Here is a 27,873-nt window from a genome sequence, read left to right as displayed (position 1 = left end):
CTTCTTCTACCACTGCAGTTAATAGAGTGATCAAATGATATGTTATTTGTTGTCCTATGTGTAAGACCAAGACGAGGTGAAATACTCTTTAAAAAAAATCAACCTTCCTGTGAGATCTCAGAGGACTGTCTGCACAGAAAGCAAGGTGCATCCAGGCGCAGTGGCTTTTCTCCTCCTCGCTCCCCCCTCGTCTACTTCACACACCGCTTACCCTGCGACATTTGGGACGAGTTTCTCACTGCTTGGCTTCTCACATCTTGGACACTGACACAAAATAAATGAAGACACCAAGAAGACACAGAGTTCAGAGTTGGAAGGGGTTGGTGGCTGAGGTGTGAAGCTATTGGGGTGTAAAATTGCCCTGGCAGCCGTGCTGTTGTTTCAGCATTTCATGGCGAGCTGCTCAGCTAGCGTCCCTACTTGCCTCTTCAGTGCCTTCTTGCCTCCACTTTTTTTTTTCCATTTGTTTCTCTGTCCACACCATACCTCTGCTGAGTCTGGCCTTCTCTCTGTAGAGGATGTAACTTTGCAGAATACAGTAATAACGGTGTCTCGGCTGCTTAGTGCACGTGATTGTGTGGTCGTGTTTCTTGACCAGAGCTCCAAAGTAATAGTTTGGTTCTCCTGGTGGGATGGAGCAGAAGGTTCAACAGGCTAATATTCACACATTAATTTGTCCTAAGATGTCCAACTGTTCTCCAGCAGCTCTCATTATTTGCAGTCAGTCACGGGGTGGCTAATTGTCTGTGTGGTGAGGGAGAGCCTTTTTGCTGGAGCATGCACGAGCCTGACTGGCGCTTCCTCCTGGTGGCAGCAGGAGGCCAGAGCCGGGCCGCAGAGAGAGGACAAACGTAGAGCAGAGGGCATTGCAAGACATTTGGCTGTCACTGTGATGCCTGGGGTTTGTTATTAGAAGTATGGAGTGAAAAGCAGTGACTATTCCAAGCAGCAGGCAGAGCTATGTGACATCAGGCACATTGTTATTTTGGTTCATCAACTGGTGTTGTTTCACTAATTAGTTTTCTTACGGAAAATGTAGGCCTAAAGCTGGTAATTGGTGACATGTAGATTCTGCGCCTGTTATGTGGATAAGGACCCAAAACCAATTAATTAGGAAAAAATTTAACAATGTTTGAGAGTAGAAAAACCGTAAGGAAAAACGAGGTCAAAAGTTGCTATATGCTCTATTCTATTATCTATATTTGATGATCATGTTTACTCACATTAGTTTCAAATTTCCTGCTCTTTCTTTGAACCACTTCTGAACAGATGGCTCGACCGGCTCCGCTGCTTTGCTCCCTTGTGTGCCTGATTCTACATTCATAAAGCTAACGTTAGACTAGATTAGTTCCTCTGATGTCCATGAAGCAATTTCTTATTATTGCCTGTGGTTGAGAGTGGGCAGACTGCTGCCTGGGAGCACACAGGACAGTGTTTGTCTGCTCTGACAGGCTGCAGAAAGTCTTTGTGCCCCGAGTGAAAGAAATAAAAGTATAAGGAGAGCCTCCCTCCAATGGGCTGTGTCTGGTGTTGGCCTGCCCTGCGGTAAGGCAAGGTTATTCAGATGAAAGATGGTGTTGAGATTAGTGAGCCCTGCCCGAGCGCGTGTACGTCCAGCATGCCGCACTGCGTGATTTATGAGAGTCGTGATATCAGCGGTCGCCACATGAATAAACCATGTGGCCAGAATTAAGCTCCTGTTAAACGACGCACAGCAATTTCCCAGGTGCCCCAACCTCCAAAGTGGAAATCACAGTCGTGAAAGTTTTGTTGTTGCTGTTGTGTTATAGCAGTTTCATGAGGCCGCTTGTTGATGGCCCGGTGCAGCAGCAGAAGAACTACCAGTCTTTAAATCTCTGAGGAGTTTACTAATCGCTGATAATTCCCACGACTGCACCAGAGCTGTCAGCATGTTGCCTGTTTGAAGGAGAACTCCACTAAATAATGTATTTCCATCCCATAATTTATTTAATATGGCTTGTTAAATTCAAATATTGGTATTTATAAAGTGCCATAATACTAGTGCTGCACCTTACGATTATTTCCATTATCGATTAATCTGCTGATTTTTTTCTCAATTAATCAATTAATCATTTGGTCTGTGAAATGTTTGACAATTTTGAAAAATAGCCATCACATTTTTTTTAAGTGTCTACCAGGTAATTTTTTGCCAGTAAAAATATGACTTCAATGATTGATCACTTATCAAAACAGTGGCCAGTTAAAGGAATACTTCAGCAACAAAATGACTGTTTGTGTATTGCTAAGTCATGTTGTCTTAACCTGAACTCGTAAAGAAAGCTGTTTGTCCTGCATGCCTCCAGGAAAACAGTGAACATATTGTTTTATTGATTCATCAGAGATCACACTTAAGCCTTTTTTATGAGTATTTAGACCTCAAAAGCTTGAACAAATTGGTGTGCACCATTTCTTACTTTGTAAGAAATGTTCTACAAATTGCAAGAAATGTATAGATTTAGAAAATTATTTTTAAATAACTAGGTAAAAAAACCCTCAAAAATAAAGAAAAACAAGGGAAAAATGTATTTATAGTTATTAGTCATTTAAATTTATGTTGCAAAATTATTACATTTTTAAACACTTTTTCAAAGGTAATTTCTTTTTTTATTTCTTTTTTTGGTAGTGGTTTTATTTATTTATTTTGTTTTTAAATGTTTGCTTATTTTCTGGTAATTTCTTGCCAAGTTTTGGGTCATTTATTTTGTTGCCCATGGCCTTCTTCCCATGTTTTAGACAAAAACCATGCTGATTTGCTCAGGTTTCAAAGGGTCAACAACAGCAAAACTATATCAAAACATCCATTCACAAACCCCCACACAACTCACGCAGTATAATCCAAGTCTCATTTCATATGCTCAGTAAAACATGCATTTTCACTAAAATATTAGAATCTGAAAGTGAAACTTATCTATGCTGTCTTCAAAAATAGACGCCAATACTTTTTTAAAGAAAAATGCATGTCTGGAAAGACTTGGATTAAACTGCACAAGCTGTGTGAGAGGCTGTAAACGGATGTTTTGATACAGTTTTGCTGTTGTTAAATCAGGTCCCCGATCAATCATAAAACATCAATATGTTCACCATTTTCTGCAGAGGCATGCAAGGTTGGTTTTGAGTTATACTGTGGTATGAAAATCGAGGGGTGTTTTTTCTTCTTATATGACTTAGACATCACAGGTTATTCTAAGCCAGATAGGGTGGGGAGAAGAGCGGAGGGTTAGACAAAAAGCTAACTTTCCTTCTGGAATATCAATAGCCGAAAAATTTGTAAAACATATGGGCACATATGGATGAGACGCAGATAAAGCAGATAAAGAATCCCATTCATATATCACACTTATTTTCAAAAGAGAGACACATGACTTCCATTTAAAAGAATGGTTTCAGTTACAGTAATGAAGCTTTTGTTTAGCTGTGAAAATCCTTATGTTTTCATTCTTGTTAGTGTCAGTGTAACTGATAATCGCAGTAATAATTGTATAATACTGTATATGGTCATATCATGAAACCGCAATACTTTCTGAGATAGTTGTACCGTGAAAATGTCATATCGTTGAAGCCCTAAAGGTAACACGGAATGATTAATTTATATAATGGTCATTTTGTAGATTAAACCCCCTTTTGATTGATTAATTGTCTCACCTCTAAAACATACTCTATTCCTTCTTGTGATAGATTTCTGTGTCTACTTGATTTATTAATATACATAGATTGACCTAAAGTTAGGGGGAAAAAAAGCACAGTCTTTAAAGACATAAATCAGATTGATTTTTAATGCAAACTGGTTGTGTGAATGTACAAAGTTAGAATCTGCAGTGGACACTTGCAATGCCCGAGATCAGGTCTCCAAATACTTTTTCAAAAAATGTTTTCTCTTTAATACAGTATATCCTTATAGGTAGAATGTATAGTGAAGTGCTGTGGTGGCCAACTGCATTTGTACTCCTGGGAAATTGAAAACTGTATATAAATATATATCTATATATATATATGAATGTCGTCTACGCTAATAATAATATGAATATTGCACATCTGTCTTCTGTCCATCTTCACCCTCTGCTCGGAAAATCATATGCTAAAGCCCAAAGCTAAAGCAGGATGGAACTCTTTTCCTGTCGCATATAAATCAGACATAGTGAATTCACTCTGTCCTATCCTCACAAATGAGTTGACTTCTAATGTCCATAACCATAACTAAGCAGTATTATAGTCACATAGTGTCCGCTCTGAGATTGAGAGATTGTAAAGTTAATCCTTAGCTGGATCATGTCAAGCTGGCATTCCTAATTTTTCAAGTGTAATAAAAAGTAAAGTACCAAGGAGTGCATTTTTACTGAGATCAGGTATAAGACATTGCTGCTTTGGCTGCACTTCATGCTGTCAGCAGTACTGAAATTCTCATAAACGCAGCGACAAACACCCTCTCGGGCTTTACGACTTCAATACACTTGATGCCAATTCATGCGTTTGGTCTCCTTAAAGTGATGTGTGTATATATAGTGAGGAATAAAACAGGAAATCAAGAAAAACTAAAAAAAATCACTAACTAGATTCCTTGTTGCCATGAAGGTCAAGATGGCCCAAGATGGGCTTTTTTTTCTGTGGTGGAAGAAGTGTTTACATCCTTTCTTTAAATAGAAGTAAAAATTATGTGCAATACTCTGTTCCATTCATTAATCCATTTTTTATTTTGGTGTCATGCCTGTTGGCCCATCCCACATGGGATTATAAAACACTATTTGCTTCTATCATCCTACAGTCACTGCATTTAGAAAACAAGACATAAGGAAATTGAACTCTGAACGACACTTTAAGCCTAAAATGAGCTAGGTCCTTCAAAATAAAAGCACCATGGTTTTCCACTTTGATTTATTTAATTATAACAATCTTTTTTTTAAAAAAAAAATCTATATAAAAGTACATGATTTAACATTCTTATAACCATTTTTTTAAAATGTTATTCTAACAGTGGTGTGTTGAACTTAACAGTACACAGGACATTTAAATATATTAAGACATATATTGTGTATCACGATATAGCCTTAAAATAGTGCAATATTATTTTAAAGCCATATCGCCCAGCACTACTTTCCACCATTCAGCAGTCTAAACCTGTGTCTAAAATATAAGGAGCTTAACTCCAGTTTTTACGGTCGGTAGCAGCAGGATTTAGTTGTGTGCTGTTCTGCAGCTCCACTTGTCAGAAACCAGCACGTCGCCCGACATGTCATTGTCCTCCTGGCCTCCTACACATCAGATGCTCAGGTGTGTGGCTGAAGCCGGGGGAAGCGGTGTCTATGATGCACCACACCATGGCCTCTCTAATGAGGCCTGACTCTTAATGACTCACAGCCCCCAGCAGCAGACAGAGATGGCCAGCAGTGAGGCTTATCTCATTGGCACTCTGTGCTACGCGGTTACACCTGTAACCTTTAGATCACTCCAAATTAGGTTGCTCCGGGAATCTTTCAGTAGTGATTACAAAACAGATTGAGTGGCCAGGAGAATTCTCATAAAAATTGTATATGAGCCCTCCACTTGAATCCAGAGGAGGGATAATGGGCTGATCGTGCAAAGACATGTTACACACAGAAGCCCACAACTGATCAGGCATTCTCTCTGCTGCTCCAGACAAGATTGCAATACCGAGCAATGTTTCCGTTGACTGGTTTCCATTATGTAGATGTAAATTAACACAAGCAAGACGAAACTGAGCGTTGTGATGAATGAGCACATGGAGCACTGCGATGAGCCTCAGAAGCAGCTGGGATCTATAGATGGGAGGTGAGCTTCTGACTCGTGCCAGTCAGTCATGCCTGCTGAGCATCATTCATGGAAGAGTGCAGGTGCTGGTCAGCCAGGGGATGTGGTGGTTAATTGCATCGAACTTTAATAAGTCACACGCTGAAGACACATGGCTTTAATCATGCAGATGTCTCAGCTGATAGGCAGTGCTGGGGACATAGGTGGCTGTGGCTCATCGGTGTGAATGTCTCTGCAGGCAGGGGTCTGATGTTCACCATGGGTGTCCGTGTCAAGATCCAAAAGTCCCGTCCTCACATACTCCACATCCTAAGAACACCTTAACACTATACTCTGCCTCTCTTGCTCTGCATTTGTGTCTCCATCAAATGATGTTGCTATTTCAGCAGTTTGTCAGCGGGATCAGATACAGCAGCTCAGCGACTGAGGGGGTTTCATAGTCTCGGTAATCAAAGTGGCGAGGAACAGGAGAGAAATTCATTTAGGGGGGAATAAGGTCTCTGGAGAACATTTTCTTTGGTGTAAAGTGAACACATTTGAAGGCAAAACAGAAACAAACTGTTTTCGTGGATGTCGGCAGATACAGGGAGGAGGGCGTACAGGAGGGCCCCAAGTGATGAGCGTCATATTGATCTGACTTCTCTGTCTTATGCAGTGCTCTTTGTTCACGCTTGCTGTATGCAGAATCGACAGCGAACAGTTCACTTCGACCCAGTGCACCATTATTAAAAGCGTGTTACATTTAGTATTATTTTTTAAACATTCAAATGATAAAATCCACCTTAAAGGACATGGCAGGGATCTATTCAAGTATGACAAAATATCAGGAAGTTTCTTGTCCTTGACATTTAGATTTTTAAAGTCACCAGCCTGTTCCACAGACTCACGCTGTGCCGCACACAAATGTGTTGGTGGAGGTAGATTGTAAGCAGATCTAACAGGGTAAGCTTTGGCATGAAATCTCAGTTTGATAACATGGGACAATAGTGACAACCTGCACAGAAGATTTGATTTCAGATCAGATTTTGTACCTGCAGTCTCTCTTTTTTTGTAACGGTGGCTCGAGAAATAAATGCAGCATGCAAAATAATTTGAGTTGGCTACAAACAAAGACATGTCATAAGTAAACCCTAAATTAAATTGAGGGCTTTGTTGCACACTTAAAGATACAGTTAGTAAGTAAGAAAGTACAGTGCAGAGTAACTTTTTGTCATATATGCTGAAAATATCACTATATTCCGAAAGAAGCATACTAGACATAAAACATGCAAAAATGGAAAGAAAAAAGAAAAATCAGGTCGCCTTGTTTTTGACGCAAACACCATGTTAGAGACAGTCAACTGAAGAGCCAAGCACTGCCCACTGGCCGGAGCAAATATTGTCATTTTACAACTAAACAGTGCACCAAAATATGTTTCTGATTGACAGCCGAGGGACCATTTACATAGCAACAGCTCTTGCATTAAACGGTTTGGCGTTTCATTTACACTTCAACTGCGTTTTGGGGGCCTGAAAACACAACCTTTTGAAACCGGATTCCAGAGTGTAATCTTTTGAAAACACAACCCGCTCTATAACCGTTGTAAACTTGCAATGCACGGATCCTGTGAGAACAGTGATGTCACGGTTGCACTTTGCATATGCCCATGGTGTTCTTCTATGGTGTGTCATTACAAAGTTACACTGCCAACTACTGGCTTGGCGTGCGTGATACAGCATTTTTGGTTTTGCGGCCCCTGTGCACAAAGCTCATTATCATATGAATGCAGATCTTTTAAAAAATGCGAAGGAAAGGCTTTTCCATTTTTAGTAGGGCCATTCTCCACTAAACGTGGCCGTAGAGACTCCTCAGCTCTGATTGGCTGTTTTTGTTCTCATGCACTAATGCCAGTTGAAGCGCTACAGGGCAATAGAGGCAGAGGGATATGATTTTATTTGTTGTTGCTGTTTTTGTTTTTTGCAAATTATTTATCTGCTGTGTGAATATAGTGACAGTTTCAGAAATTATGACAAAGGTGGTTTTTTTTGTAAAAGTTGCCAACTACAGCTTTAAGGAGTTAATCAGAAAACTGGTAAAAAAAAAAAAAAAAAAAGGGTTGTGAAAAAGTCACATAGACATTTAAATTTGGAACTTATATGACCACAATTAAGCAGAAGCAAAATACAAAAACTAACTTTCGTGGTTTTTGTTGAGTGAAAGCAGAAACAGAATAAAATAAGTGTGGGCTCTTTATTAATCTGATAGATCTGATCGAGTTCTCCAGATGTTTATTATTTATTTATTTGCGCTTATTGCAGTAAAGGTGTTGTGTATTTGTGGGTCAGCTAAATGATGGTGCCTCTTTAGACATGTTAATTTAAATTCAGTTGTTATAACCAATCAGACATCTCTAAATAATCTTTCTCCTATTGAGTCTTGCTACATTATTTCTTCACTGCTCTGTCTGAATGTCCAACCAGCTGGGCCTTAGCAACAGTTTACATGCGAAAGAAAAATGTTGAATTATTTATTTAGCCATGAACAAAAACAGCCATATTATTTTGTCGTACTTATGTTTACATCTTAATTCAGCATTCAGAACACATGTAGGCCAGAAGAATCTCAAAGCTGCCCTCTGACCTTCTGGAGGAATCATTAAGAGCAGTGAAGTGCGAGAGCTGATAAACACATCAATGTTCTGCTCATGTCCTGCATTATCATCGCAATAACCTCTGTGTAGGCTTCGTTAATGAGCATACATAACGTCATCTTGTCACACTGTGGACTAGCCACTTGCAGTGTTTGAAGTGTGAACAGAGTTCATTGTATTTGGCCCTCTTGAGTTAATATAGGCTTTTATTCCTGTGGGTAACATAGTGAGTCTGTGGATACCAGGTAGGAGGATGCTGGAAAATGGAGTGAAAACTGTGTGGTCGGATGTGGAGGCTGCACGAGAGTAAATTGGCCTTTCAAGAGCAGCTTTTGTGAACTACATCCCTGTTGAGATTCTTGATCCCATAAGAAATTTATGAGTTTGTGCGCGCGCATGCGTGTGAGAGCGGGCAACGAAGCATGTGTCTTCTGTGTGTCATCATAAGCTCATTATTTTTCCTCTCTCCCACAGATCTGCGACCTGTCATCACCTCTCCCAGTGAGTGTGTGTGTGTGCCTGGGCACAGCGGCACTTCTGTCACTTTGTGCTTCCAGAGCCCCCTCAGCATCCACTAAAAACACCCAGGGACCACAGGCTGGAGGATTAGGTGAGCTTAGGGCCACGTGCCTCCGGCTGCTTGTCCTGGCTACCTTGCCACATACTCGGGATAATCCTAATTTTATCAACTCGTGGCCTACCGCTGCAGGCTTCTGACTGAGAGCTTGTGAGGTTTGCAAAATGTGACATGACAAGTTATGAGGTATTTCCACTTGTCCAGAGCGGTTCAGAGGAGTGAGCGCGGGTGGTGGCCTAATCGCAGCAGCAATAAAAGCTTTCCAGTCAATCAAGCAGAGTCCCTGTAGTATTTAACAGGATTGTTTCAGAAAGGGGTCTGAATATGAAAGCGGCTGTAGCCCTTTAACATGTGTGCATGTTGATTAATCATCCTGTTAAGGAAATGAACATGACTTTAACCTCTGCCTGTTCAGATGAACTGCTACTTAGAGAAAGTGGAGGTCTGATTGATTTTCTTTCACATGTGAGTGAACTACACACGGCTATCAATGCAGAAGATTAGCTGAACATGTGAATGCCTGTGTTACTGGATACAGTCACTCACAAGCACATCCCCTATAACACAAGGAAGCACATGCAGGGCACACAGACTAATGTATACATGCAAACCCAGCATCACGTGTGACCATGACGAGCCATGCAAAGTTACACAGACGAGTCAGTGGTGAGTTTCTTTGTGTAATACAGCAACGTGTGAGTTTTCCCTTCTCCAGAGGCCACATCATATTCAGAGTCACGACACACCACACACAGGATACAGTTACTGTTAATAGCATCCAGGCATTAACCTTAGATATGTTGTGTGTCAGTCATACATGTGTCATCCATATATCTTTATCTTTGGTGGCGATGTATTGAGGTGAGACCTGCTCGTATGGCGAATCCATCACTGTCATGCCTGTTGATCATATGCACTCTCCCCCTGTCTATAGGTCTAATGAAATAACCTGCTGGTCTAAACAAATCAGCATCTCAGTCACTGTCACAGGGAGGTTTCATCTCTGCAGCTGCTCACAGAGCGGACCACATGTGCTCTTTGAAGGTCTCGATGAAGGAGAAAAGCATACGAGCAAATGTTAAAGAAGCGCAGGCATGCCATGCAGCAATCTCTAGCTGCAAAACTACTTTAAGGAAATAGTTTTACGTACTGGAAAGTACATTTATTTGCTTTCTTGAAGGGAATTAGATGAGAAAGTTAACACCACTTTCTTGATAAATATGAAGCCACAGTCAGGGGAGAGTTAGCATAACTGTAGTGAATTTGACAAAGTGGCCAAATCATGTAAAAATACAACTTTTTTGTCCATCAGGTGATGCCATTAGTCCCAAAAATACTTTTTCCCACAGACTTACATTGTGAAAAAGATACTGAAAACTAGTGGACCTCTTCCTGAGATACATAAACCTCCCACTACAAACACTTAAATAGCCCTTATTTAAATTTTGTCCCTAAAATTGTAACGCTGACTTAGAGCAGATTCCAGACTTATCTAACTGTCATTCATGTGATTGAGTTAGGAGATGGTGATTTTAATAGTGAAAAACAGTGTAAGTATAACTCCCAAGCCTGTCATGCGATGCCATGGGGCCCAAAAAGACTTTTTCAAATAGATTAACACTGTGAGAGAGACATCTGTAAATCAGTGGATACATTATATTTTTGAGTGTCAATACCGACGGAAAATGTGTTGTTTCACTATCAGGATATGATCCCTTCAATGCGATAACATTTGGAAAGTCTAGAAGATCTGCAAGATTAAATAATTTTTATCCCAATTCAAGTTAGCAGACCACTAAACTGGAAGTAGCCGGCTCGGCTGTTGGAAGTCTCGGGTGTGCTTACTCTAAGGGTCCAAAGTTGCAGAAGTAGCGCAGATCATCCGGGTAATTTCATGGCTTCATGCACCACTGAACAACTTTCATAGGAATAATCAGGGCCCCACCTCCATCACTGTTTCCAGTTCTCTTTGGGGGAAAAGGCCAACTTAGGTCCGTCCAGAGATGGGCTTTAAAAAAAAATCCATCTGCCAGTTCTGTGTGTTCACATAGAAATCAAAGCAAATTTTCACCCTGCGTTATTTGCTTAAATTTCATATTGGCCCCAAACATCTAATGCAATGTAAGGTGCAGATGTTTGCCACAAGCTAGCTAGGAATGTGCACAGCCACGCAGTAACTCGCGGCCCCCGGTCATTTCTATGATGGGAGGGCGGCAGAGGGGAAGCGGTTTTGAATGAGGTGGTTTAGTTTTTGCTCTGCCATGTTAAGTTAAACATGTTGAACTTTTGGCAGTTGCCAGTTGGGGTTTGGCCTGTCAAATAGGATAGCAGACGTCACGGAGGCTGAAAGAAGTCAAGATAGAGGTGCTAGTAATGTTGGTGTCTGAATACCTGGAGATGTTCAACACAGTGTCAGCACCTTCTGAGGACAACTAGTGAAAAAAAACTAGGCCTGGGATAACATTTTAACCAAACTTCAGATGAAGGGGTAATTGTCCAAATGCTTATGCAGGACTGAATGCTGCAGCAAGACTTTCCTTCCTGCTGCCATTGTTTTTAACTACTGCACTTTTGCACTTTTGAAATTGTATACACTACATAGTATTTATTATTAACTGATATTATTTTATTTTATTTTATTTATTATTTTTACTATTTATCATTTAGTATTTATTTATTTTATTTTATTTTTTTCCTGTGGATAATTACAGAAGTGCTTTTATGTAATGCGTGGTTGTGCGTGCTTAGCTGTGAATGAACTCCCGTAACATAATAAAGTATCTATCAAATATGTAGACATTTTTAGTAATTTCAGTGGTTTCTGTTGTCTTGCGGCAGTATGCAGCTACAAGCTAGCTTGTACGTCTACCAGTGTTCACTGGAGCACCTGCCTGGCATGACAGCCATCACTGTGGTGGCAGCAGCCACTTTTAAAAAACACTATACCTTTCGGGTTAATGCTCTTGCAGGCAGGCGGTTAACAGGGCAGTAACCTGTGAACATGTGTATACACAGCACAGCCTCTCACTGATCTCAGAGCTCATCAGGAACATTGATTTTGTAAGCAAAGTTGTGCCGCCTTTGAAATTCACTTTGGATTCTGTCTGAACACATGTAAAGTTCACTAATTAATGTCCTAACATTTTCTACACATAACTCCCCTTCAAAACCACAATTAGATTTTTTTTTAACAGCTTAAACAAACATTTTACATTAAGACATTTTTAAATGGTAGGCATAGTTTACTACCTTTTGGACAGGAGCAGCCTACCTGTTTCCACTCGTTTCCAGCCTTTATGCTAAGCTAACCTAACCTAAGCAGCTGCTATCTTCAGCTTCATTAGCTATCGGTGTTGTGGTGTTGATGAGGTGGGTGCACTACTAGATAAATGGGTAGGATACTATGGAGGAAGTGGATATACTCTCCTATATATCCCAATAACTTAAGATAGGATTAGAATGGTGGATATGGTGTAAATGTGCAAAAAAGAGGTAAATATCCCCTGTATACCTGCATATGCCCTCAAATACAGCACTGATGACAGTTGCATCTTTTCATCTTGCTCTTGGCAAAAAAACCCAAATGATTGCAGCTCCCAAACTATCAAACTATTTCTTTAAACAAGCATAGTTTTGTTATTCATTTCTCAAAAAAATACTAGATAGAGATATCCCAATTTAAAGTACCAATTGGTTTGTATTTAAAAGACCAATTAGAGAACTGATCCAAGTTACAGTCGAAGTAACACCATCTATCTTTTTTCCCATGCCCCTCCTTAGAGTGAAGAATGGGGTCATCCATTGCCCTGCCCACCCTGCTGCTTGTTCTGAGCCTGACCACTAATGTATGGAGTCTGAACCCTGACGACCCCAACGTCTGCAGCCACTGGGAGAGGTGAGCAATATCTGCATGCGTTTACCACAATACATTGAATTTTAGATCCTGAGAATGATAGTTGAGCGGTGCCAGGACTGACAGTGTCGATCTTGGAACTTTTTCAGTGTACCTGCTACAAGTGCTCTTAAGTAAAGTTCCAGATCTATTCTCAAAGTCCATACAGCAGTATCGATCCTGCACAGCTCATGTCGCCAATGCGCTGAGAGATGGGAGGAGTTGCAGCTTCAAATGAAATACGCAGGCAAATTGATCAGTGTACTCTCATCCCGATCAATCTGGACAGCCATAGAGCCTGAATAATTATCAGTTGTGCTGGGCAGTGTCACTTATGAGAAATAAGCAGGAATAATTTCTGTCCTCGATGCAAAGGGGAGGAAAGAAAGCTGTGAAGATATATTATCTGGATTATTGCCTGACCAAGGTGAGTGTACTCAGGGATCGTGGTTCCACCTTGTTGGCATCGAAATGAATTCCCTAAGTGGGCTGTGTTTGTGGCTTTGAGGTCCTCCAATATCCTCAGACCGCCTCCGGCTGCATATATCACTAGCATGAATCACCTAAAAGCTCCTTTCAAGTCCTTTCTTTGCATATCAAAGTTATTGTATTACTTTCATTGGGGCTGTATCCACTGACAAGACCTGTGTGCTGTTATTGTTTTTTTTTCTCTCTAAGAACATCTCCAAGGAGCATGAAAATCTATGTTCCCTGCAACATTTACTGTGATTGCAGCAGCGTCTTCCACTGATGCAAGAAGTATTCAGGTCCTTTAATGAAGTACAAATACTTCATCACAGTTAAAAGTCCTACATTCAAAATGTTACTTAAAGGTGCATTATGTAAGTTCCAGCCATCCAGTCCAAGCGAATGGGAGGCAATAATGACAACACAAACTGTAAGCCTACAGTTTGTGTTGTCATTAGTTACACTAAAGATATGTTTCAGTAAATAGTCAACATTAGATGTTACTTACCAGTGTGAAAGAAACACAACATTCCTCATGATTTTAGCAGTTAGCATCATAATCAGCATAAGGTTCATTACCAAGTGAATTTTTACTTGCATGGACTTTCCCTTGGTGTTGGGTTCATACAACAAGCATGCAACATATTAAGAGGATATAAAATTAAAATACTGCAACAGAGTCAAATGCAGGCCAGAATGGAAAACTGTTCCAGCTGTTATGTTTGGAGTTATTTCAGCATTCTACTTTGCTCAATAGTTGATTGAATACATAGTTTTTATATATAAATATACTCTTCTAATATTTGTGTGATAAATGTTAGGCTATTTTTTTATACAAACTCCACACAGAGATGAGATGGAACTGAAGTCATTCTTCTGGGACAGCGACGGGACAGGGATTTTGTTTTTTACTTGCTCCCCTTTACTTGGTTACTTGGATTGGGATGGGACAGGAGTTTTTTTTTTTTGGAGCAGGATGGGACAGGGGTGAAAACCCACTCCAGTTTCACCCTCTACTTTGGACTTCTTCCCCAGGAGGAGAGCAGGCAGCAGCTTGAGAGACAGACCCTCGGTTGGCGGCTGTAGCAGCTCGAATTTGGCCAGCAAAAACCCCCCAGTCCCGGATTTCACAGCAGGGATCTAACTTGCGTAACTGCAGCAACAGAACGTTTGCTCCAGATGGGGAGTCGGGCTGTCCGGCCCCCAAGAGACGGAGTTTTTGCTGCCTGGCTTGGAGTTGCTGCAGCTGTTGACTAGAGATCCCATGTCAGAGCTGCTGTTCGCTCTCTTCCCAGCACAGTGGCCTGTAGCAGTGGAGAGCGAGGTGGAGGACACATTGTAATTTGAGGCTCTCACTAATGTTAGCTACATAAACATGAACTTGAAGCTGCGGCAGTGAGCCCTTAGTTTTTTTTCTTTTTTTGATAAGTCCGTTTTTTGGTTGCTTTTTAGTGTAGTTAGGTGTTGCCAATGCTGGAATAACAACTTTCTCTGTAGTATTCACTGCCATTTAATTATACTGAAGGGACTTGCATGTACTTAAACTCCTCCACTTGGGGCAGGACTTCATCCCCGATCCGGAGGGGGCACGCCACCCTTTTCCGGCTGAGTACCATGGTCTCGGATTTGGAGGTGCTGATTCTCATTCCAGCCGCTTCACACTCGGCTGCGAACCGATCCAGTGAGAGCTGAAGGTCGCGGCCCGATGAAGCCAACAGGACCACATCATCTGCAAAGAGCAGAGACCTAATCCTGAGGTCACCAAACTTGACCCCCTCAACACCCTGGCTGCGCCTAGAAATTCTGTCCATAAAAGTTATGAACAGAATCGGCGACAAAGGGCAGCCCTGGCGGAGTCCAACCCTCACCGGAAACGAGTTCGACTTACTGCCGGCAATGCGGACCAAGCTCCGGCACCGGTCATACAGGGAACGGACAACCCATATCAGGGAGTCCGAAACCCCATATTCCCGGAGAACCCCCCACAGGACTCCCCGAGGGACACGGTCAAATGCCTTCTCCAAGTCCACAAAGCACATGTGGACTGGTTGGGCAAACTCCCAAGCACCCTCAAGGATCCTGCCAAGGGTCCAGTGCTGGTCCACAGTTCCACGACCGGGGCGAAAACCTCATTGCTCCTCCTGAATCCGGGGTTCGACTATCCGGCGGACCCTCCTCTCTAGTACCCCCCGAATAGACCTTACCAGGAGGCTGAGGAGTGTGATCCCCCTGTAGTTGGAACACACCCTCCGGTCCCCCTTCTTGAAAAGAGGGACCACCACCCCAGTCTGCCAGTCCAAGGGCACTGCCCCCGATGTCCACGCAATGTTGCAGAGTCGTGTCAGCCACGACAGCCCCACAACATCCAGGGCCTTGAGGAACTCCGGGCGGACCTCGTCCACCCCCGGGGCCCTGCCACCGAAGAGCTTTTTGACCACCTCAGTAACCTCAGCCCCAGAGATAGAGGAGCCCACCCCCGGGTCCCCAGGCCCTGCTTCCCCAATGGAAGGCGTGTCGGTGGGATTGAGGAGGTCTTCGAAGTATTCCTTCCACCGATCCACAACGTCCCGAGTCGAGGTCAGCAGCGCCCCGTCGCCACCATACACAGTGTTGATGGAGTACTGTTTCCCCCTCCTGAGACGCCGGATGGTGGTCCAGAACCTCTTCGAAGCCGTCCGGAAGTCGTTTTCCATGGCCTCGCCGAACTCCTTCCATGCCCGGGTTTTCGCCTCGGCGACCGCCGCCGCCGCACTCCGCTTGGCCTGTCGGTACCTGTCTGCTGCCTCCGGAGTCCCACAGGCCAAGAAGGCCCGATAGGACTCCTTCTTCAGCTTGACGGCACCCCTTACCGCCGGTGTCCACCAGCGGGTTCGGGTGTTGCCGCCCTGACAGGCACCAACCACCTTACGGCCACAGCACCGGTCGGCCACCTCAGCAATGGAGGCACGGAACACGGCCCACTCGGACTCAATGTCCCCAGCCTCCCCCGGGACTTGGTCGAAGCTCTTCTGGAGGTGGGAGTTGAAGCTCCTTCTGACGGGAGACTCTGCCAGACGTTCCCAGCAGACCCTGACAGCTCCGCCCCTCTCTTCACCCGAGTGTCCTACGGCCGCAAGTCCAACGATACGACTACAAAGTCGATCATTGAACTGCGGCCTAGGGTGTCCTGATGCCAAGTGCGCATATGGACACCCTTATGCTTGAACATGGTCTTCGTTATGGACAATCTGTGGCGAGCACAGAAGTCCAATAACAAAACACCACTCGGGTTCAGATCGGGGGGGCCATTCCTCCCGATCACGCCCCTCCAGGTCTCACTGTCATTGCCAACGTGAGCGTTGAAGTCCCCCAGCAGAACGAGGGAGTCCCCAGAAGGAGCACTCTCCAGCACCCCCTCTAAGGACTCGAAAAAGGGTGGATACTCTGAACTGCTGTTTGGACCATAGGCACAAACAACAGTCAGGATCCGTCCCCCAACCCGAAGGCGGAGGGAGGCTACCCTCTCTCATTTCACTCTCGATTTACCAGTCGATCTTCGTTCCTACCCTCACCTATGGTCATGAGCTTTTGGTAGTGACCGAAAGAACAAGATCACGGGTACAAGCGGCCGAAATGAGTTTCCTCCGTAGGGTGGCTGGGCTCTCCCTTAGAGATAGGGTGAGAAGCTCGGTCATCTGGGAGGAGCTTGGAGTAGAGCTGCTGCTCCTCCGCATTGAGAAGAGCCAGATGAGGTGGCTCGGGCATCTAATTAGGATGCCTCCAGGACGCCTCACTGGTGAGGTGTTCAGGGCACGCCCCAGGGAAGACCCAGGACACGCTGGAGAGACTACGTCTCACAGCTGGCCTGGGAACGCCTCGGGGTCCCCCGGGAAGAGCTGGACGAAGTGGCCGGGGAGAGGGAAGTCTGGGTTTCCCTGCTTAGGCTGCTGCCCCCGCGACCCGACCCCGGATAAGCGGAAGAAAATGGATGGATGGATGGACTTGCATGTGCAACTGCATCAGCAGAACAGCCAATAAGAATGAACTCTCTCTGAAATGAACTGTGATTGGCCAAAGTTTCCCAACATGCCTCAGTTTCTTAAGCCTCAACACAGAGCCAAGTGGAGCAGCAGATTTGCTACCTGAGTTTTAAGTAAAAAATGCAGATATATTATCAGCAAAATGTACCTAAAATAAAAGCCCTTGTTCTGCAGGAGAATGCTCTTGTCACTGTTGTATTAGATTCATGTTGATGAATCACTGTGTAAACATTTAACTGTAGCAGGTAAAGACGGAGCTATTTATTCAGTTTAGCTGAGTTACTCCCAACCCAGGATTTTTTGCCCCTTTAGAGTGACGTGTGATAAATCTGAGGGGTCTTGAGGTAATTAAGAGGGTAGAGAAGAAGAAAACATTCAATTCTGTTGAACAAGTTTCCAGTCATTTGTTGATATACTCTCTTATCTTTGTTTTTCATGTGAAATATTGGATACTTCTGCTTCTTTGGGCCTCAAATTAACTGTTATTCTAGTGAAACCATCTGAGACATTCAGAGGGGAAAAGTCTCTTTGCTTGAACTGCTAACAACTAATAAGACATCTGAAATATGACAAGGCGCTCCAGCTAGCGCTTCCCAACATGTCCAAAGGCTTGGGAACTGCTCTGGTTTAATGTTTAACAAATGATTGTAAAATTATGAATCTGAAAACTTAAATATAGCTGCCAGATGAATTTAGTAGGAGAGAGTTCAAAATCTTTTTCTGAAATGTTGCGTTCTAATGGAAATGGTTAAATAAAGAGAAATGATCTCACAATTAGCACTTCTCTCTATCATTTACATTTCTGCCTTCTAGCTATGCTGTGACTGTCCAGGAATCCTACGCCCACCCATTCGACCAGATCTACTACACCAGATGCACTGACATCCTCAACTGGTTTAAATGCACAAGGCACCGGTAAGTTTGGAGGAGCCTCTTGTTTGTCCCAATTTCTGTTTGACGAGTGACTCGCCCTTTACTGTCCCCCAAAATCAGAGCCAAGTCAATGAAGGCCACAGTAAATGTCCTTGTAAATGTGGCTGACAGTGAAGTGCTCAGAGCCTGGACGCCTCTGACTGTAATCATCTCACAGTAAATGTTTTAATTACTCCATTAAGGTTTATAGTCGGTATCCAGCTAAATAAGTACACAGAGTCACCTCCCAAATACTGTCTTTTATGTAGCAGGTGTTATACACAAAATTCCCCTGGCTTTTAATTTTTTTTTCCTCGCTGCACTTTAAAAACTTGCCAATAACATTAGAGAAATATGGTGCAACTTACTTTACCCTTCTATATGTTTCTGTGCCCTTGAGGATGGGTCACTCTTTGCATCACGTTGCTGTCTCTCTGTGTGTGTGTTTCTCCAGGATCAGCTATAAGACGGCTTACCGGCGGGGAGTGAGGACCATGTATAGGCGCCGCTCACAGTGTTGCCCTGGTTACTTTGAGAGCGGAGACTTGTGTGTTCGTGAGTATCCTTTTTTTTAATCTCCGTTGTCCTCCATGATGGCATTTCAGGTTTTGTCTGCTAGACATTTAGAGAACAGGAGTAAATATTAGGATTGATCGTTACTGTGGGTGGCTTGCAGATAAAGCTACAATACCCCGCCAGGCCCGCTGTCGGCCCCCGCCTCCGTCGCCCCCACGACCGTCTGATCGTCTATATCATAAACACCCAATAACATCAACACTACCTTCCTCTGTTAGCCGCCATCTATGTGAATTGACTCAGTTTAAGGTGATTGAGCCTGATTTAACAGGAAGGCACAGTAGACCGCTCTCTGCTTTACTCCTCCAGCAAGAGTAATTTAATTGAAGTTGTATAACAATGAGAAAAATTAACGAGCCAAGAGGGTCCTGGTTACAGACTGAGTAGGTATAGCACCCGCCATAAAACCACACTGGAATTCAATAACATAAAAAAGAGCAGAAGCCGTGAAAATTGGACTGTGGCGATGCGCTGATAACAATCCTTCCCTGTCGTTTTTTTTACAGCTTCATTAATGGTCATTGATTTCTATTTTTATTCACGCACATCAAACTGAATATCTTTTCATGCTGGCCAAATAAAGACAGAACATATAGCTTCGGAGAGTTAAGTTTTTGATTTTCTCGCCTTACCTAATGTTTTATTCCCTTTAAAAAAGATTAAAATCACACTTTAATATTTTCTGAGATCTTTTGCAACAGGATGGGTGAGCGACTGATACAGTGACTGCGGCCGTGTGGGTTTGCTCTTTGACCATGGCTGGGCTTGTCCTTGTCTTGGCTTTACTAGCCTCGGGGCAGCAGAGCACCGGGAAGCCAGCCAGCGAAGAAAAAGAGCCGGTGTGATTATCAGGGGGTCTTGAGGAAGGGAGGCGCTGATTGATCAATAATGTATTCATTAACCATTTGACTAACAATGGAGCTAGTTTTTCATTACATTCTTTTCAGGATGTTAACCAGATGATTCTACAAACCGTGGAGGTACCTCTCAACTCTCGCCTCTCTACCGTATGAAAAAACAGTCTTTGTTTTGATATTATGTCAGGCTGAGAGCAAAAACAGCTGCCCTCGCCTTTAACCCTCGTTCAGGTGGAGCGGGGAGACCGAGTTGATAGGGGCCGAGAGGGCAGTTTTGCTTTCTGCTGCCTTTGCAAACTGTTCCACCCCTTTTAATCCTAGCAGTCTCACTAGCAGGATTAAGAGATTTGTACTCCCCGAGCTGTTTTGCATGCAGTGACAAAAGGGGGCATTATAGAGTAAATCGACCCAAAATCAACTCATGTCGTCTATTTCAGGACACGTTGTTGTTCACTGAATATAAAATACCCCCCTCCCCCCTCGTGTGTCGTTACTGTAGCTTTCTTTGCAAAGTCTATTTCATTAAAAGTCCGAAATGCTTCAAGAGTGTTTGCCTTTTAATCCTGCCTGTTTTTTTTTTTTTGTCATGTGGCACCACATCAACATCTTGGCTCCAATGAGAGGTGGTTAAATGAATCTGTGGACCTTGAATGAACCAACATTATCACACAGACACACAAAAGGAGACTAAATCGGCAACATTATCTTTAAGGATGTTTTTTCCCTCCAGTTTTGTTGTTTTTGTTTCACTCCGTCTTTTTGAAAGTAATTGTCTAATTTTCTCAAAGCTCCTCCGCGATAAGTTGAACTTTGATCTGTTTCTCATTAATTAGTGCTTGAAGTTTTCCGACTAGAGGTCTTTATTAATTCCGTGACCTTTGATCTGTCGTAAGTCATTACCTTAATCTGCAACTAGCCTATGTAGAGGATGTGAGGAACTCATTTTCCCTCCTAATAAGCATGATTATTGCAGTTGTGCACAAGGGGAACTCGCTAATGACAACAGCTTGTAATATCTTCAGAGGCTGACAGGCTCTGCAGGGTTATGAGTCCCTCTTTTTGCAGTGCATTCAGGTCAGACGACTTCTGCATGACTCTTGCCTGTCCACTGATGCAGTGCAATCCTTTAAGTGAGTTTGGCGGCAGAATAAGTCTGGTTCTGATAAAGTTTCAGGCGGCAAGACGCTAGCACATTTCGCATTCGGGTTTTGATGATCGGAAGATGATGAGATTTTTCTCCAGAAAGAGATTCTTTGCCTTTGATTTCATTTTCTTTTTTTTTTTTGGCTTTGTTGCGTTTTTTTTTTTTAATGCTTCAAAGACACAGTTTTAAAATGAATCATCTCTGTGCTCGATAGAGGCATGTGGAAGAAGCTTTGGAGCGAGTTGTTTGATATGTTCTGTAGGCAGATCTCTCAGACTGATTTATCCATCAGCTTCATCATGATGTTCCGTGTTTTTTTTTTCCACTTCACTTTCACCACCGGTGTACGACAAAACTGCTACGTAAATCATAAACACACAAAATTGTACTGGTAGGTATTTTTGTTCTCAGTGCACCAAACCTCTACAAAAACAAGGCGGATAACGCAGCTGGGGTAGGGACCAAAAGGATCTATTTTATCAGACATTTTAAAAGATTGTAGTTTGACTGGGCAAGAATATTGAATTTATTAACACTGAATGACAATCACCAATTAGCTCCATTGTTCCCCGTTCAGATAACACCTCTGCATAATGAGTTAGATTAGCCTTTTATCTAGATGAAAGACTCAATTTTCCAACAGATTCCTTAGACATGAGTTAAGCAGAGTGATTCATGAATTTCAATTAAAATGAAAGACCTACCTCCTCCTACTTTATTATGCCATCCCTTCAGAACACCGGTTCAGATCTCAGGAGAAGGGTGCGCTTTATCCTTTCTCCCATATTCAAAACTTCATTTCCATATTTCTTTTTTTTGTATAAAGGATGTGACACATTTGCATTTCCCTGTTCTCGCTGATCAGAATTTGCTGATTGAAAGTAAACGAAATCAACTCATCATGGTGACATTGAATTCGTCTCCTCTTCTCTTTGAATACTCTGCACACTGTGGACTCATTGATTACAGGTAGTCGATCTCACACCTTCGTCAGCACAAATGTTCCAGCTCCTCTCCCCACCTTTTTTCTTTTTTCGCCCAGCTTACTGTAATTAGACAGTTTTCTGCCAGACTACTGATGCTCAGAAATCTGCCCTAAATTATCTTTCAATCTCTGGTTTACCATTTTTGCCTTGGGAGCATTTCTGCGATTAGAAGCGGCTCGTGGGTGTTTGGGATTCACTCCTCTTTCTCTTCTCCCGCTGCATCTCTCTCCTGCTGGCGCTGGATCCTAATCGAAGCCTGATTGAGTGATAATCTATAGTAGCTCTGTTCAGGCCCGCAGCCAGCGCTCTGCTGACCTCTCTGCCTGCAGGATGAGTGCCATAGCGTTTCACACAGAGCTGCAAAATCGCCTCAGGGCGTGTGTTATTTTTAAAAAAAAAACCTAACAGATGCTTTCCTGCAGTCCTTTTTTTTCCATTTTTGATCATAAAACTAAAAAAAAAAAAAAGAACAAAGAAGCTTGAATGAAGTGTTGGATGAGGTGTGATCAGTTAAGAAGGTGGTCTGTCTGTTCTGCTGCCCTTGGATTGTGTATCATCCCTCCACAGGCCGTGTTAGTGGACTGCTGATTCCCATCAGGCAGGGTTTCTCTCTCGTCGTATTGGCCTGACTGTCTCATTCCTCAGATAAGAGCCTGTCTGTCTTAACCCTGCTGGCCAGATGACCTTGGCTGCCACAGTTTTATTCATGCTAAGTGGCTATTTTTGTGATTCCTTCTTGGCTTAAAAAACACACAAGAAAGCAGGCGCTGTGGCAAAAAAACAAAAACTCCATGTGGGTCACTTTATTATCCAGCTTGAACCAAACCCTGCAAACACACTCACAGGAATACTAATGCCGACCCAATCAATCGGGTGCCGTGTTGCTCAATATGAATGATCAAGAAAACTGCACACTTGGTAAACACCGAGGTGCTTGGACCTGCTACATTAAAGCATCACTATATGACAAAGCGCCAGCTGATCAAATTAGAGGGGATTTACAGCTTGTTCCTTCATGGCTCAGCCTCCTGATAACAGCTCATTGTGGAAAGCAAAGCTATGTGATAAACAGAGATGTTAACCAAGGACTCAATCTCCTAAGAAATCATTTAGCCCAGTGTCAAGTAGCGGAGATGGATGTTGAATATGAGTGCCATGGCTGAGATTTAGTCCCCTGATGGTATTAGGGAGATATTGAGTGTTCAATTTTATGGCCCATTTTCTTTCAGCTGTTATCTTGGTGGTTTTCATTATGCTGTTTATTGGTGGTTTAATGATGTTTTACACTCTGCTTATGTATGCGTGTGTGCGTGTGTTAACTCAATTACAAACCACACTGATGAGGAAATGTCTGTGTGTCTCAGCTCTGTGCACAGAGGAGTGTGTCCACGGCCGCTGCGTGTCTCCAGATACATGCCAGTGTGAGCCAGGATGGGGCGGACTGGACTGCTCTAGTGGTGAGTGCACTTAACTCCTAAACCCACAATTAGTCACTTAGACTCATTTATTCCTAAATGGCTTTCACAGCCTGTTAGTCAGTTAGAATTTACTGTGAGTCCTTCAACTGTTTTGCCTCAATGTACGTCTATCTCAAAGCTGCTCAGCTTTGTGTCCTCTCTTCTTAGCAAACACAGCCAATGGAACAGGTAAGTCAAAATGAATTCATTCTCATTTGCTGGAAGTGGAAGTGATTTGCTTGATGAATATAGCGGATGGATGGATGGTTGCATCACCCCCCCCTCCCCTTCCTCCTGTGTCTACCGAGCTCTCTGTTATGGTCTTAATCATGATTAGACCGGTGCCTATGACTTGTTCAGTGGAATGAATGAATCAATGCCAAGGAGAATGAAACCATTGTGCTGGCCTTTTCTGTTTACTGGGGTTTCCTCCCAGCTTCCCAGAGCTAGTCTCCGGCACTGATGGGAGGGTGGAGTTCGGCATATCCATCCTGCAATCAGCTAAATGCTGGAGCGTCACTGAGGCCAGACAGGAGGAAAGAATCTATTTACTCCTTTTGTGATATTTATGTCTGCAGAGAACTAGTGAATGTGCATACAGGAGGCTGTTATTCCCAGGTCGGGACAGAGATAGCAGTCAACATTTCCGACCCCGAATTCTGAACTTGAGCAGTCTGCTCCCTGTAGCATTTAACTGGTATTGCCTATTGCATATTTAGGAATGAGTAATGGGAGCTAAAATCATATCAGCACTGTTATTGTATGGATCTATGAGTTTTCATTAGCAAGAGAGCCATTCCCTGATTAGCAACTGTGTGTAAATCAGCTGCTCTTGCTGCGGCGCCGGCCCATTGGAGGTGGATTCATGGGTATAAATGACAAGCCTGAGCTGTTTGCCTCTGCTCACTCCTACAGGCTGGTGAGGGTCCAACTGGGAGGATGTGAGGTTGAGGGCCCCGAGGGGCTCTTGTCCCACTATCGGTTGGTTAGGAGTGCAGCGGTGTGTGCCTTCCAGCCTGCAGGTGCTGGGCTAATCCACCTTATTAAAACAGACTTGATGATTGAGACAGAGGCATTATTCATAACTTTAGATTTCCATACCAGGCATGATTCCAGGCTTTTTCATTTACGAGCTTTCATCTGTAGAAATGAGGAATGCGTGCCAATTTTTAAATTAAATCTGCCCTCTTTTCCCTTCGTGTAAATGGTTCAGCATGTTTTTTTTTTGTCTTTCACGGTTAATTTTACTTTCACCCAGTTCAGGTAGGTGATGTGAGCTTTAGCAGTTCTCGTTGAAGTGGGTGCAGTCATCATATTACGGCTCATGTCGGCTGGAAAGCACACATTTAAAATCTATTCAGTTCCAACACAATCAATGCCATGGTTTATTCGCTGTTTATTTTACCGCCATTATGTTTTGAGTTGAGGTATTTGTGCTTGCATAAAAGCCAATTCCCTGATAACGATAGCCGGTGAGAGGGCAGAATGAGCCGGTCACGTGACTGAAGGATGTGTGAATGTGATGGAAAAAGTGTGTCGCCCCGGCTTGGAAATGAAGAGCTGCCGTGGGATGGTGAGCGGCCTAAAGCTGAAGTGACAGCCTTTCAGCCAGTGATCTGGAGCCGCATCAAAGGCTTGGACCCCGTTTCTGGAGCAGCACCCACCAGGAAGCAGTTTTGTATATGGGTCAGGTGGTGAAAATAAAGAGTCGGAGTGTTTGTGGCCAGAAAAAGAGAAGGCGATAAGGTGGGAGAGATTCACTAAGTTGTGTTGGGAGCGGTGGTGAAGGCTGAAGAAAGATATCACCTGTTTGCACCCGCTGGTGTCCACCTGCTGTAGCCAGAAACCATTTCATCCTCTTCCCCTGCCTGGGGCAACAGTCCCACTGAGACCAGACCTGCCCTGTGACCTGCCTGGAGTCCTGGGGTGTCTGAGACTCATCTCAAGGACACATTGATAGATGTGGACCACAGATAAAACAGCAAAGCAGGATGTTTGCGGCTGACTTCTGTTTGAAAATGTTGTCTCGCTCTACATCTATCACGTGGAGCGTTCTGAGTTGAGGCTGTGTTTTCCCAAAAGAGTGATGAATGATTAATTGTTGTTGTTGTTGTTGGTTGGCGTGTTTGCTCTAATGCCTGTGTGTTGTGTTTGTGGAACGTGGTCTTGAACATGTTTCTCTGATCATATGTCATGAGATAATTTTTTTTTTTCCCCCGTCTTACCGAACAGCTCAGGGCATTAAAACAATGCAGTGATATGTACCTGTTAATGTCTGTTCTGTCTGTTTCTCTCTGTTCAGCTTACATTTTCTGTTTCTGTTTTCTTTGTCTCCTTCTTCTTTTTATATTGAAATGCACTGTGTTTGTCTTCTCTGTGCCGCTGTGTGCACTTTGTTTTGTCAGTAGGGTTTGTCTTCAAAAACAACATTGTTCTCAATAGGATTTTCACCATGTAAATAAAAAAAAAACAAATACGAGACTCAATAAAACAGGGACAACAGCCATTTTTGTAAAAGCAATTCAGATAGATGGAGCTCTGCTTATGGGACTGAACAGTATGTCTTTAGTAATTTTAGTCTACTGAAGTATTGTTGCCAAAGTTACATTATTGGTTACTCTTTGCAACAAATATAGTATTTTGAGAACAGCACAGTATGAGATGAAATGGGAAATCAAATCTTTGTAGAATATTATGAGTAAATTTAATGAAAACTATATAAAGTTAAGAGTTTCTTGGGTTGAAAAGTAGACTTTCTTTTTCTAAAGCTGCAAAGAAATGACCCAGTCTCCACCACTGTGTGCTTTTCAACACATTTAATTTCTCCAGATGAGTCAGTCACACGGGGTCACTATATGCTACAGTAATAACAGCTTTCAAATAAAGAAAATGATAAAGATAGATGTTGCATGTGCAAGGTATATTTAGCTATGACTGCCGTCACTTGTAAAATATTAGGTGCAATGAAGCACAACATTGATTTCATGTGCTTCAGTTGGATAATGATATGTTCCCAGGGCTCGGGAGGAGGAAAAATGCAGAAATATGGAGCTTATAGTGTTTCTTCTCTCTGCCCTTTTTGCAGTTTGCTTTTTCTTGTTGTGGTGGAAATGTTCACCAACTTGTGCAGAGATTCTAAAAATCGATGCTACCAAGTTAAGTATCTGAAAAGTCCACGGAGTAGTTTAGCTTTGTTAGCCACAAAGCATCCTTTGTGTTCTAAGAAGAAATCTATCACACTTAATAGTCAAATCTAATGTGGCTGGTCAGCCGTGGTCCATGAGGTAACATATTCCTCCCTAATGTATTCAAATGGGAAGGCAGCCACTGCTGCGGGTGCTGTACACATGGTTAATTGATGAATGTGGCCTATGAATACTCGTTTATGGGATATTGCACCAGACAGGGGGGCTACATGCTACTTATTCAATGTTAATTCTCAACTAAAACACTGAGATTATTCATTATTAAGGTTTTAAATCAGTGATTGGTTTTATTAGATATTGAACTCAGTGCATTTGAGAATTTGGGCTGGGTCAAGCAGAGATGGCAGACATTTCCTTTAGCTTTATTAGCGTATTTTATTGCACCAACTGTCTGAGATGCAGTATGAAGGAGCAACCAGACCAAAACCGTGCAGTTAAACTTCATTTTGACTTGAAAAACACCCTCGCGAGGAATCCTCTGGCACCCGTCGACAGAATTCACACATTATTCTCAGAAGTGCATCTGAGCCAGATGGTTCCTCTCTAGTCCCACAGCAGCAGGACATTGACATGCAGCACTGTCAAAGACCAAAAGCCTGTGAATTACACTGAACGGGACAGAAGATGCATGCGCAGATTCACTGCGGATGGCTCCACACATCAATCCAAATGTCTCTGTACTTTTCTCTCAAAACTTCTCTCTCAATTAATCTTACAGATAGAGTGATCAATTATATTGTAAGTCACTCCTCTCTGAGATGATGGCCCCATATTAACAAAAAAAATGTAAAAGTAAGATTTGATCTTCACACCGACTTTTAAAAAAGAAGTCTAAATCGATTGAATTCCTCATTATAGGCCTACAACCATGTAAAGAGAGACATTTTTGGAGAACTATAAATATTCTAACTGTATCATTCTGAAAGGGGTTCCTTGCTGCATGTAACAGTCGATGCCGCCTGCCTCATTCATTTTGATAGATCAAAGCGCCCAGGCAACTGTATTTCTCAAGGGGACAGCAGACGGACCGATCCATAGTGCCTTGTGGAACACAGTTACTACTCTGTATGTGTGTGTGTTTGTCCATGAAGCCCTCCTGCGTTGACAGAGCTTTGTTTTTGTGTAGTACACTGGGCTCCCGGGGAGTGTTGCAGCCAGTTTATATACTGCCAAGTATGTGACAGTGTTATTTATTTCTCCACAGCACAGAGTTCATTCTCATTGAGATATCACCTCTTTTCTGACTCTATATCGCACTGATGAACTGGAGCTGTTGGCACCAAGTTTTTCTAAAATTTGAATCTAACATAGTTTTCACATGTTTAATAGTTTAGATTTCATAGGCGTTCAGACCAAAAACAGCCC

General features: G+C 42.9%; 1 protein-coding gene across 1 annotated transcript in view; it reads left to right on the top strand.

Moving 5' to 3' along the window:
- The first annotated feature begins 8,985 nt into the window (after nucleotides 1-8,985).
- Nucleotides 8,986-27,873, top strand: part of megf11 (multiple EGF-like-domains 11) — a 77,925-nt gene continuing 59,037 nt past the window's right edge. Inside the window, exons 1-6 of the mRNA XM_042496285.1 lie at nucleotides 8,986-9,024; nucleotides 12,772-12,886; nucleotides 18,184-18,285; nucleotides 18,737-18,837; nucleotides 23,210-23,302; nucleotides 23,471-23,491. Coding sequence (XP_042352219.1) covers nucleotides 12,780-12,886; nucleotides 18,184-18,285; nucleotides 18,737-18,837; nucleotides 23,210-23,302; nucleotides 23,471-23,491 — 424 coding nt within the window. The 5' untranslated portion in view covers nucleotides 8,986-9,024; nucleotides 12,772-12,779. The remainder of the gene's footprint in view (nucleotides 9,025-12,771; nucleotides 12,887-18,183; nucleotides 18,286-18,736; nucleotides 18,838-23,209; nucleotides 23,303-23,470; nucleotides 23,492-27,873) is intronic.

This window comes from Plectropomus leopardus, chromosome 11 (genome assembly GCF_008729295.1).
Source record: "Plectropomus leopardus isolate mb chromosome 11, YSFRI_Pleo_2.0, whole genome shotgun sequence".
In the NCBI taxonomy this organism is placed as follows: domain Eukaryota; kingdom Metazoa; phylum Chordata; class Actinopteri; order Perciformes; family Serranidae; genus Plectropomus; species Plectropomus leopardus.
Note: the sequence above shows the minus strand (reverse complement) of the source record. Positions and strands in the feature narration are given on the sequence as shown.